Source organism: Sceloporus occidentalis, unplaced genomic scaffold (genome assembly GCF_023333645.1).
Source record: "Sceloporus occidentalis isolate IW3139 unplaced genomic scaffold, rSceOcc1.0.p SCAF_343, whole genome shotgun sequence".
Taxonomy (NCBI): domain Eukaryota; kingdom Metazoa; phylum Chordata; class Lepidosauria; order Squamata; family Phrynosomatidae; genus Sceloporus; species Sceloporus occidentalis.
Window position 1 is genome coordinate 275,337 of NW_028317323.1, and position 12,792 is coordinate 288,128.

The following is a 12,792-nucleotide window of genomic DNA, read 5'->3' on the forward strand; positions in this document are numbered from 1 at the left end:
AACAATTTAAACGTGAACTTTTGTTTATGCACGACCCGATAATATTCCACACAACTTTCATTTTTGGACGAAGTGCAATCTGGAATGACTGATTTAACCAGAGGACACATTCCTTTATATTTTGTTTCAGAGACATCGTTCGTAAAATGATTACTGAAAGTGGATATCGATATAGAAAGTTTTCATTAATGACTTCTCTTACAGGAGCAAAAGTGTTCCCATCCGTGCATTATACCCCTGCAAGTACCATGTCGGACAACAATCTGACGTGTGTTTAGATCATTCTAAAGCAAACTGGACTTTGCTTTGTCATAATCTAAAGGGGGGATTATGTCAGATATTTTATCATAGAAAACATGTATTTCATATATTCTGTACTTTACATGAACACAAAATGCAGTCAGAGCCATTTTATTTTACTTAATCATGTAGTGATGATTTCTTTTTGTGTTTGTTCCCTCTATAATAGAGAACAAAGAAGTATTCATGTATATAGATGTTTCAGTATGTATGATACAATTAATGTTATCTTCCATGAGAAAGTTAAGGAGTAGACGCTGCCTATCTTTAGAAATGTAACTTGGAATGGGGGATACATGGTAAGACTACCAAGGCCTGAGTTACTATCTAGGAGGTAACACCTGGCGATTAGGGTGACCAAGGATAAATTCCAAACACATATGTTATGGTTTTAAGTTAATTCTTAGACCAGAGCGTCTCTCACAGGTAAATTAAGAAATTACAACGGTGTAAATATGAGTAGAAATCCTAATTTTAATGGGTAAAACTCCACCGTTATGATTGGAGAATTCCAATCAAGAGGTGGAGGCAATGATAATAAGCTCTGTTTTTAAGCTTATGTCTTGGATAATTAAAAAAAAAAAAAGAAAAAAGGAAAAGGACGGACTGATTCACCAAATTTACCCCAGAGTATTGGAATCTAAAGATCCTGGCACCAAATTTCACTCTTGGAGTTACTTTGAGTTCTAACCTATATAACTTTTAGAAAGTTATAATCTTTCCCACTTAATTTCTTGCCACTGAACCTGGATTAACTTCTACAAGGACCAGTTGGACAACAGCAACAAGTGGTGGTAAATATAATTGTTTTATTATTCTGAATAGAGATGAATTTTGTCTTCTTCATATAGAATTCCCTGTTTCTGGGAAATAATATATTGCATTATTGTATATGACGACTTGTGAGACTGCAGTTTATAACCCGTGATAATAACAATAATGAAAAGGTATTTTTACCTGTAGATGAAGTTTGACATCATTTGCATCTATTAGAAATTTCACTAATACTCGTAGACATTATTAAATTACTTTTTAATTTGTCATATTAGTTAAACTAATATAAGAGAAATAGTGATATCTTTATTACTGCCCGGATTATTATCAATTTTTGGTTGCTGAGTGGACTGGAAATTAATTGTGTGTTAGACTCATATAGTACTAATTCATATTGATAACTATCGATAATATATTGTATTTAAATTGATTCAATTTTGACATGTTTTAAGAACGTTGTGTTTTATATTATGCACTGTGTGACTCATACATAGATTTTATAAATTGTATTCACAATAAATAAATATTTTTGATTGACTATCGTGGCGATATCTATCTAATTTGAATTATAATTTTTGGCGATCTGAAAGAATTTAGGATCGGAGATAAAATATAGGGTATCCTCCTTAAATTAATATTGTGGATGTGGTACTGCAATGTTTGGTAGCGTCGTTATTTTGTGTGTGTGACGAAATATTGGTTTTGCCTATTTTGTCTCATTAATATCCCTAACAGTATGCTGCATAGAGTGTGAATACACCAGTCTCCATGGATGTAACCATATATTTGGGTTGTTATGCATCCTGTGTCGAGCTTTTAAAACCCTGTACGCCATTTCTGAGCCAATTGCAAAATGTGTCTCTTTAAGTACCTTTTGACTTATTCTACATTGACCTTGCCCCGTTTCTATTACCTTTACCGACTAATTTCTGAAAATGAAGAAAAGGAACATTTCATTTTTACTAACCCATTGTATGGTATTGCAGAACCAGTAAATGCTATATGGACTGTAATATAATCCAGGTCCAAAGTCATGAACAATTTAAACGTGAACTTTTGTTTATGCACGACCCGATAATATTCCACACAACTTTCATTTTTGGACGAAGTGCAATCTGGAATGACTGATTTAACCAGAGGACACATTCCTTTATATTTTGCAGAAATATAAGTATTGCAGAACCAGTAAATGCTATATGGACTGTAATATAATCCAGGATCTGACAATTAAGCTACACAAACTGTACCTAAATACCTTGCCCTTAAAAGCACCAAACGTGTATTCAAGGAGTATGGGGCCCCCAAAAAAAAAACCTCTCAAATGACCCAAATAATATTTATTTATGCATATAAAAGTCTTCCTTTTTACGGACACCTTTGTTTTTATTGCTTGCCTAGTTTTTTTTTTTTTTTACATAGTTGAAAGTCACATGTTCTGATCCTAGTACCATAGCTTTTAGTTATTCCTGCATAAGATCTTGTTGCTGAAGTAGTTGTGACATGTGCCAGGGGTGTGTTGAAATGTTGATTTGACTGCCTTCTGTGTGCCAGGTGGAAGGCAATCGATGTATTCTCACTGTGTTATAAGCTTCCGTGTATGCGTCTTTTGTTTTTTGTGTTGTTAGCCAAGACATTCTGAACAACTAAAATACTTTCGTGTGAAAAGAGCCAATGGTGGTAAATTATTTTCAATGCAAACACCCCTAGGATGTGTTGCAGCTGTACTCATCTAGCGTTGGTGAGTGTATTCATGGTTTAAATTTAATGTAATTCTAAGGGTGGTTCTTGTGTGTCTCCAGATGGTTTGTATGTGGCTACATTGCCATGCATGGGGTCCGCAGTTGATCTTTGGCATTTAAGCCCATTTTGTGGCTTTGCGTGGGTGAGATTTGCTCTGTGCAACATTTTCCAGAACATTTCCTGTACATTGTGGAGGGGATAGAGTGTAATTTTGGTATAGGCTTTAACTATGTCTAGGACGGTCTATGTTTTGTCGTATACAACAGGAGATAGTTGAAATGGAATAGTCTGTGTTGGGGGCTTTTTCTATTAGGCCATCTCGGGGGGGTTGGTCTGATCCATGTCTGTGAGTGTTTGAATTTTGGTTGTATTTCTGCTAAGGTCGGGATAGATTTGGATGCAACTAGGGCTGCAACTAACGATTATTTTAATAATCGATTAGTTGGCCGATTATTTTTTCGATTAATCGGATAAAAAAATTGCAATTTTTTTAAATTTAAGATAATGTAATAAAAAACTTACAATTTACACTTTCATCTCTTTATTGCAATGGCCTCTCTCTATTCACCTTCTTATTTTACTCACATAATAATAAAAGCTACAAGAACCCAAACACAGTGTTTCTCAAACTAGGTTTTAATACAAAATTATTAGTAAATATTAATTCATATAACTATTTTTCATATTTAATAAAAACTATGAGAAAAAAGCCTTGTTTATATTTTCTTTTATTTACCAAACTGCCCCCAGTTATGCACATCTGACCCCCAGCTTTCCACTCACATATTTGCCTTATACCTCTTATATGCCAGAGATTCCACTGTGCCCCCGATATGCCTTATACTCCTTATATGCCAGTGATATGCAACTGAGCCCCCTGATATACCTTTTACCCCAGATGTTTTATGCCCCCCTGATATGCCTAATATCGATATGCCTTATACCCCCTATATGCCCTGAAATTAATATCCCCCATACACCACTATAACTCACCCATACACCACTCTGCCTCCTCCCCTCCCATACTCCACTCTGCCCCCTCCCCCCTCCCATACACCACTTTGGCTCCTCCCCCTCCCATACACCACTCTGGCTCCTCCCCCTCCCATACACCACTCTGGCTCCTCCCCCCTCCCATACACCACTTTGCCCCCCCTCCCATACTCCACTCTGCCCCCCCTCCCATACTCCACTCTGCCTCCTGTCAGCAACGGAGGTTCACAAGACACCAGGGAGCCAGGTAGAGAGGCAGAGTGGCGTATGGGAGGGGGAGGAGCCAGAGTGGTGTATGGGAGGGTGGCTCCCATATACCCCTCTGACTCCTCCCCCCTCCCATACACCGCTCTGCCTCTCTCCCGACTCCCTGGTGTTTTGTGAGCCTCCGTTGCTGACAGGCACTTTCACTGCAGCTTCATAGAAGCCTCAGCGTAAGTGAAGGGCAGTAACGGAGGCTGTCTGTGCACATCGCGCAGACCCCCACCGGCTGACAGAGAATCGAGGTCTCCTGCAGAGGATCATCCTCTCTGTCAGCTGGTGGGGGTCTGCATCGCACAGACAGCCTCTGTTATATCGCACCTTGATTATTGCAACCCCCTACTAACTGGTTTCCCCCTCTCCTGCCTTTCACCTCTCAAATCTGTCCTCAAAAATGCAGCTAGGCTAATCTTTCTCTGTCACTGTTCTTCATCTGCTGCTCCTCTGTGCCAGTTGCTGGCTCCCTATAACCTTCAGAGAAAAATTCAAACTTCTGACCCTTAACAACTAATACCCATATATATCTCTGCCCTCCTCTCCAAATACACCCCTAACCGCAATCTTTGTTCATCTCATTACATCCGTCTCTCTTCCACCATTATTACCTCTTCCTACTCCTGCATCCAGGGTTTCACCTGTGCTGTGCCCCTTTTCCGGAATTCCCTGTGAGATTTTGTGAGATATACACATTTCAAAAGCTCTCTTTCCTCAGCTAGAATCCTGTCTAGGCCCTCTGCTTCTTTTGTACAGTTTGTTTTTGTTTGTGATTAAATTAAATGTATTCTACTGACTCTAGTTTGAGTTCACTGCACTTCGGAATATGCTGGCACCATATAAACAAATGTAATGCAGAGCACACCATCTATGACTTTAGAAGATTGTAAAGGGGTTAAACTTAGCAATTAGCTATTTAAGGAATAATCTTTCCAATGTAAAAACACCTTGCTTTCAAATGTGATGTTACCTTAAAGATGTAGTTGGCAGCCTGGCCAGTCCAGCGATACTTCTCATGAGAAAGTTGCATGTGAGTCTTTATGACATCAGCAGGCTGAGTAACCACAGATGCCAGGATGCCAGCCATAATTCCACACATAAAGTTCAGCAGAGGGGTCAGTGCAGGCTCAACCTCTTCTGAAGTAGAGACAAGTATAACAGTTTTAAATCAAGCTAAAGTGTATTCTTGGGTATAAACAGATATTTGATTTAACCTGGTCCAACAAATGTGTACACATATTTTTTTATGCAGACATCTAAAAATAGATGTTTAAAAGTGAGTTATATGTATGGGCTCATAATTCACTGATCATATTCCACAGATACCAATTGACTTATGAAGTCAAATCAGTACAAAACACGTTAACATAACAGATACAAACTCAAACAGAAATAATGAATGGTGATACACAAAAAATGTATTGCTTTATAGGGCTGTCCAAATAGGAGCAGCCTAGATGAACATTGTCTAAAAACTGGCGTAAAGCAAATGACAGGCCAATACAAAAGTACGTTTTGTACAACGTTTTGCTTTTGTATCATCCTCCCTTTATCAAGTCAAAACAATATTAAACAGAATTTGCAGGTTGAGTATGCGCTACCCGAATTAAATTTTGTTTTTAGTTCAGATAAGGGATACCCACGACTAGGGGGAGGAAAGCTCCTGATGATGGTGTCTGACCCCTCCAGTAGTCCGTAAATCCTTTCCACATCTTCTTCTGACACGCAAGGAGCTATGGAGGCATGACCCAATGCTGTGCTCCGTACATCTGACCAGAATGTTTAAAATAGCCCTGGTCCCTAAGGGGTTAAATCAGCCTCCTTACTAAGCCGTCCATCTCACACTGACATAATACAGGTTGAGTGGGGCAGATGTGCATAACTGGGGGACAGATTGGCAAATAAAAGGAAATGCATTTTTCGCAATCATAGTTTTTATTAAATCTGAAAAAATAGTTTACATGTAATTAATATTTACTAGTAAAACGTTTTTCCTATAGTGCAGGCTTTTTTGTTTTATTTTCTAAATTAACATTCAAATGTTGGGGGGTCGCCTTATATCGAACAAATATGGTAAACATTTGTATTTTGGATAAATGTAAGACATGTTTAGAAATAACATTTTTAAAAAGTGGGATTAAAAAAAAAAATATATATATACACACAGCTAGTATAAATGGGGAAATAAAATATCAAAACTATATTTGTTAACTTGCCATGATTTGGAAACCACACTATATTCCTATATAATTTTAATTTATTGTAAAACTTCTACATTTTTTTTTTAAAGCTTTTTAATTTTTAAAATAGCTGCACTACACAATATTAACTTAAAAGTGCAAAAGAACAAAAGTATTTTGTTTTTTAACCTTGACAATGCTGTTTCCTACTGAATTGTCTCCAGTTCACAATAACCGAGACAAAGGCAGTGTTTATCAATGGACTGTGTCTATCATGTGATTGGCTGTAAACGTGATCACATGTACAGAAGGGCAGGGGGACCTCCTGGAGACTGACCACCCGTGTTATAGAGCCGTCAGTAGCAGCGGTGTCCCCGCAATTGCAGCGATGTGGGATTGTTTTCTAACTGATGACGTACCCGGTACGTCATTGGTGACAAAGGGATCAAAAGAGAAATGCACAAAAAGCACTGAAATGTAGATGAACTAGAATTAAGTTTATTTATGCTTAAAATGTTTTAGTAATGTCTAGTAGGATTACATTTAATGAATTTTGAGAGGCTGTCCCAGTGTTGAGGCGTTCACTTCCTTTCCTGCGTGGCTCCATCTGCATTATTTTGGCCTGCTTTGGTACTTCCCTAACAGGGCGGAGCCTCAGTACACCCCCTCTCCCTGATTGGAGCAATGGAGTAGAGGCTCACACACCATTCCATTGCCATCACCATCTTTCTTCAGTTACCATCCTCAAAATCCTCTTGTTCCTCCTTTCACCTTCATCTATTATTAGTAGAACAGTTATCTCTCTCCAGCCACCAGCACCTCAACACTATGTCTGTATTGCACCATCATTACTTTCTTCTCCCCTTCTCTCATCCCAAGCACTCTTCAACTTCACCTCCTCCCTTTCCGCCACCTCTCCTCACTCCTAGCAATCTCTCCGCTCACACAAGTCCTACTCCCACCTTCTCTCACTCTCTCTTCTACTTCTTTTAGCAGCAGGGGATATTTCCCCAAATCCTGGCCCTTCTGTGGTGCTCTTCCCCAACCTCTCCCAGTCAACATTGCAGAAACTTCAATAATCTTGTCCACATACCCTTCCTCTCCTCCTACCCCCCATTTACCTTTGCACTTTGGAATGCACATTCTGTCTGTAACAACGACCACTTTGCCTCTAGTTCCCTGCACCTTCTTGCTCTAACTGAAACCCGGCTAACCTCTTGTAACACTTCTTCTCCCGCTGCTCTCTCTATGATGGCCTCCACCTCACTCACACTCCCACATCTGATTACAGGAAGAGTGGTGTGGAAGGCTTCCTACTCTCCTCAACTTGTACTTTTTAACCTATTTCCTTTGCTCTATCACTCTCTTTCTCCTCATTTGAAGTCCATGCTATCCAACTATTTAATCCCACCCCCCCTACTCATTGCTTTTATATACTGCCCCCCTGGCCCGACTAACATCTTTCTTGACCACTTCTCCTCATGGCTTCCTCTCTTCCTTTCCTTTGATGTTCCTTCTGTTATCCTTGGGGACTTCAAAATCCCAGTTGACAACCCAGAGTCCCATGGCTTTGAAATTTCTATTACCTCCTCTTTTGATCTCCAACACACCCTGGACTTTTTTTTTTTTACATGTGCTCTCTCTCTAACTTCTCTAATTTCCCTTTCCCCCTCTCTGACCGCCACTTTCTTTCCTGCTCCCTAACCTTGCCTCATACTTACTCCCTTGCACCATAACCTCACCTAACCAAAGATCTCAGCTCTGTTAACCTTCAGAAATTCTCAACCAATTTAGTCCCTCTCCTTTCTCAAACATGTTGTGCCCTAACAACGCTACCTCTCTCTATAACTCCACTCTCACATCTGCTCTTGAAGATGTAGCCCCAGTTACTAATCGCTCTGCACAACGTTCACGTTTCCAACCCTGGCACACGACTGTAACCCAACACCGACAACATTGTTCCCGCAGTGCTGAACGTAGTTGGCGAAAGTCTCATTTTATGTTTGACTTTCTGCACTATAAATTAATGCTGCTTTCCTATTACTCTGCTCTCAACCTTGCTAAAGAAACCTACTTCACCTCCCTCATCGCCTCCCTGTCTTTCAATTCCCTTCTTCGACCTGTCCCTACTACCCCTTCCACTAACCGTAATGCCTCTGACTTTGCCACATACTCCAGTAATAAAATTGAAACTATCAGATATGACATATCTGCACAGTCACCACCCTGCCCTCGCCCCCTCCCTCTGACTATGCACCCTCCTATCCATTGACATCTTCTCCCTTCACTACATTAAATCAATTATCTGCTGTCACTGAAGAGGAGGTACATGCTCTTCTTCTTTCCTCTTGTCCAACCACATGCCCCCTTGACCCGATCCCTTCCAACCCCCCCCTGTCTCTTTCGTCTACTCTTGTACCTACTCTAGCTCAAATCTTCAACCTCTCCCTCACTACTGGATCTCTCCATCCTCCTTCAAGCATGCAACCATTACTCCAATCTTGAAAAAGCCCCCCCTTTACCCGACTGATCTGTCTAATTACCGTCCCATCTCTCTACTTTCTATCACCTCCAAACTTCTTGAAAGAATTGTTTATACCCAATTAACTACGTTTCTTGAGTCCAACTCCCTACTTGACCCTCTTTAATCTGGTTTTCGCCCTCAACACTCTACTGAGACCACCTTACAAAACTTACAAATGACCTACTGACGAAATTCAAGGGCCGCTACTCCATGCTAATCCTACTGGACGCTGACTTTTCATCCCCTCTCCCACATTCAGTCTGTCTCTAAAATCGTCTATCTCCATCTTAAAAACATTTCCCGCATCTGTCCCTTCCTAACACAGCATGCCACTAAGGCTCTTTTCCATGCCCGTATTATCTCCCACCTTGATTACCGTAACTCTGTCTTAGCTGGTCTCCCTCTTAACCTTCTCACCCCTCTACAATCCACCATGAATGCTGCTGCCAGACTTATCTTTGCCATCACTTTACTAACACTTCTCCCCTCTGTCTGTCTGTGCGCTTCAGGATTACCGTATTTACTCGATTATAAGACAAGGTTTTTCCAGAGCATATGCTCTGAAAAATACCCCTCGTCTTATAATCGAGGTTGTCTTCTAATCAGACCTCAGGAGGTCTGACTATGAGACTAAGATCCAGATCCCCCACAGCACTGCAGGGGACCTGGATCCTCATGTCTGGTAACCTCGGCTGCTCCCCGTACTTCCACCGGGCTTCTATCACTGAGCGCCAGCGAAAGAGTGGGCAGCAGCGGAGGTTGTCAACGTGCATAGCGCATACCTTCCCCAGCTGCCAGAGAGGAGAATTCTCTTCTCTGGCAGCCGGTGAACGTCCGCTCGATGGACGCAGACAACCCCCGCTACTGCTGGCACTTCCGCTGGGCTTCTATGACAGAGCACTGGCGTCAGATGATCTTCCGGTGTTCAGTCATAGAAGCACCGGTGGAACTAACGCCGGCCTCCACCCTCTGCCCCACCAGAGAGTCAGAAGCATTGGTAAGTCGGGGGGGGGGGGTTATATGGGGGTATAAGGCATTTCTGGAGGCAGAGTCTCATATAGGGGGTTAAAAGGCATATCATGGGGCAGAGTGCCATATGGGAGGGTATAAGGCATATCAGGGAGGCAGAGTGGCATATAGGGGGTATAAGGAATTTCTGGGGCAGATTGGCAAGCCTGGGGGCAGATGTGCATAACTGGGGGGACAGGTTGGCAAATAAAAAGGAAATAAAAACAAAAAATATTTTTCTCAATCATAGCTTTTATTAAATATGAAAACATTTTTTTACATGAATTAATATTTACTAGCAAAAAACTTTTTCCTATAGGGTCATCTTATAATCGGGTTTTTTTTCCCTAAATTAATATTCAAACTTTAGGGGGGTCATCTTATAATCAAGCAAGTACAGTTATTTCAAAATCCTGACTCTTACTTTCAAAGCCCTTCACAGCGGTTCCCCTAGAGACATCTCTTCACTCATCTCTAAATACACTCCTAACCGGTCTCCTAACCGGTCTCTCCGCTCATCCAATGATCTCCTTCTATCCTCTCCTCTGATTTCTAGCTCTCCTGCGCGCTTACAAGATTTCTCAAGGGCTGCCCCTATCCTCTGGAATGCCTTCCCCCGGCTTATCCGTCTTTCCCCGTGCCTTCATTCCTTAAAAAAAGGAACCACAAGCGCCATCAGTGAGTGACGTTGCTGCAACTGATACACCAAAGAGTTCACAGAGGGTCTATCCAAACCCTCCTCAGAACTCTCGAGCTTCTCATGCAGGTTGAATACAGCTACAGCATTAAACTATGCAAGTCAATGTAGCCCAGCTCACTAATAGTAATAATAATTTAGAAAAATTTGGTAAAATGTAAAAATAATTCCCCACTGATGTCACCATCACGGGAACCACCAGTTGAAACAAAACGTAAAAATTATATATATTTTATTTTTATGAGCAAGTACTAAAATTAGCACAGAAATCATCACAAAAATTGTTCCATGGAAAGAGTTAAAATATTAGAATTTTAAATGCCCATGGTGTGCCTAGTTTAAAAAAATGTATGATTTGATTGGGTAAGTCGCATTGACCTGCATCAAAGATGTCCCAAATTGATGTCCCTATTGAAAGAGTTAAAATACTTTGGGGTGCCTATTGTTAAAAAATATATGATTTGATGATGTGAGGACGCACGGCAACGCACCAGGAGGCGGACAGACTAGGTGATGGAGCGAGGCTGCTCGAGCGGGCGGTAGCGTTGAGGCTTTCCCAATCTGTGCCATCGAGAATACCTCCATTGGATACAAATCCTTGGCATGCTCTTCTACCCTCCTGCGGAGGCTTTACTTAGTAGAGGAGAGAGAACTATGAAAGGACGAGCATTCTGGCAGAAGTCCCCATGTTTAATCGCGTGGCAAAAAGCAGATCTACAGCAAAGACCAAAACGAGAGTTATGCGACCCATGAATAGGTACTCAAAGGAGAGTGAGCGTAGGAAACGAAAAAGTCCAGCAACACCTATGCAAGAGGGCAATTCTAAAAAGAGCAGTCAGGGTCACTGTCCAGGGATCGAGGCAGGCAGCAAGTATCAATAACGGGGTCACAATCCAGGGGGTCGAGGCAGGCGGCAATATGACAATATTGGGGTCACAAAGCAAGGGTCAAAACCAGGGAGACTTCAAGGTAGCAAGACCAGGTAACACACAGGTACACAGCTTAACCAGTAAGCCCTGTGTGAGGTGTCTGTAGAATTTATATAGGGGTAGGTAGCAGGATCCCCTCTCTTATGGTCTCCTCCCCCCTTGGCACCTGATAGGAGGTGAAGTCAGAAGACTCCGCCTTCCCTCACTTCCCCCTAGCGTCTCCCTGCCAGGCTGCCACACTCACTGAGGCTAAGCCACGCCCCCTCCTTGTCGGAGGTGCGCTGACCGGCAGGTCGAGACTGCGGCCTGCCTTGTGGCAGTGCAGCCGTGCCGCGTAGAGACCGGCGGATGGCAGCGATTCGGGGTGGCGGTCCCACAGGTGAGGAAGGAGGTGTTACTGTTACTTCCTAAAGCACTCATAATTTGAAAACCACGCTGGTCTGAATCTATTGTTGTACTCCCCCTGGGGAAACACTGGAAGGGGTCGCACCACGCAGTTGTCATCTATTTGAACTAGGGCTGCCACTAATGATTATTTTTTCAATTAATCAGATTAAAAAAAAATTTATGTAAATTTAAAATAATTTAACAAACAGAATGTTAAAAACAGAGAATAAAAAAAACTTTTGAGAAAAATGCAATTTTGTTATTTCCCAACCTGCCCCCCAGTTATGCACATTTGAGCCCAGGCTTGCCACACTGCCTCCCAGATATGCCTTATACCCCCGGATATGCCACATAAACCCAGATATGCCAGTGTGCCCCCTGATATGCCTTATGCCCCAGTATGCATTTAACCCCCAGATATGCCACGCCCTCCTCCCAAGATATGCCTTATACCCCCTGATATGACACTCTGCCCCCGATAAGCATATGCCCCCAAATATGCCAGTGTGCCCCGATATGCCTTATACCCCTTATATGCCACTGTGCCCCCCTAAATGTCTTATAACCCCCTATATTCCATTGTGCCCTTGATATGCCACTGTGCCCCCCAAATATGCCTTATAACCCCCTATATACAACTGTGCCCTTGATATGCCCCCCCCAGACTTACACACAATATCTCACAAAAGTGAGTATACCCCTCACATTTTTGTAAATATGTTATTATATTTTTTCATGTGACAACACTGAAGAAATGACACTCTGCTACAATGTAAAGTAGTGAGTATATAGCCTGTAGAACAGTGTAAATTTGCTGTGCCCTCAAAATAACTCAACACACAGCCATTAATGTCTAAACCTTTGGCAACAAGAGTGATTACACCCCTAAGTGGAAATGTCCAAATTGGGCAAAGCGTCAATATATTGTGTGGCCACCATTATTTTCCAGCACTGCCTTAACCCTCTTGGGTATGGAGTTCACCAGAGGTTCACAGGTTCCCACTA

General features: G+C 41.8%; 1 protein-coding gene across 2 annotated transcripts in view; it reads right to left on the reverse strand.

Annotated features, from left to right (window-relative positions):
* The window catches only part of LOC149274208 (mitochondrial glycine transporter-like), a 63,534-nt gene that overhangs the window by 33,241 nt on the left and 17,501 nt on the right, over positions 1-12,792 (reverse strand). For both annotated transcript variants that reach the window (XM_089505707.1, XM_089505708.1), the window contains exon 5: positions 5,033-5,199. In XM_089505707.1, coding sequence (XP_089361833.1) covers positions 5,033-5,199 — 167 coding nt within the window. The remainder of the gene's footprint in view (positions 1-5,032; positions 5,200-12,792) is intronic.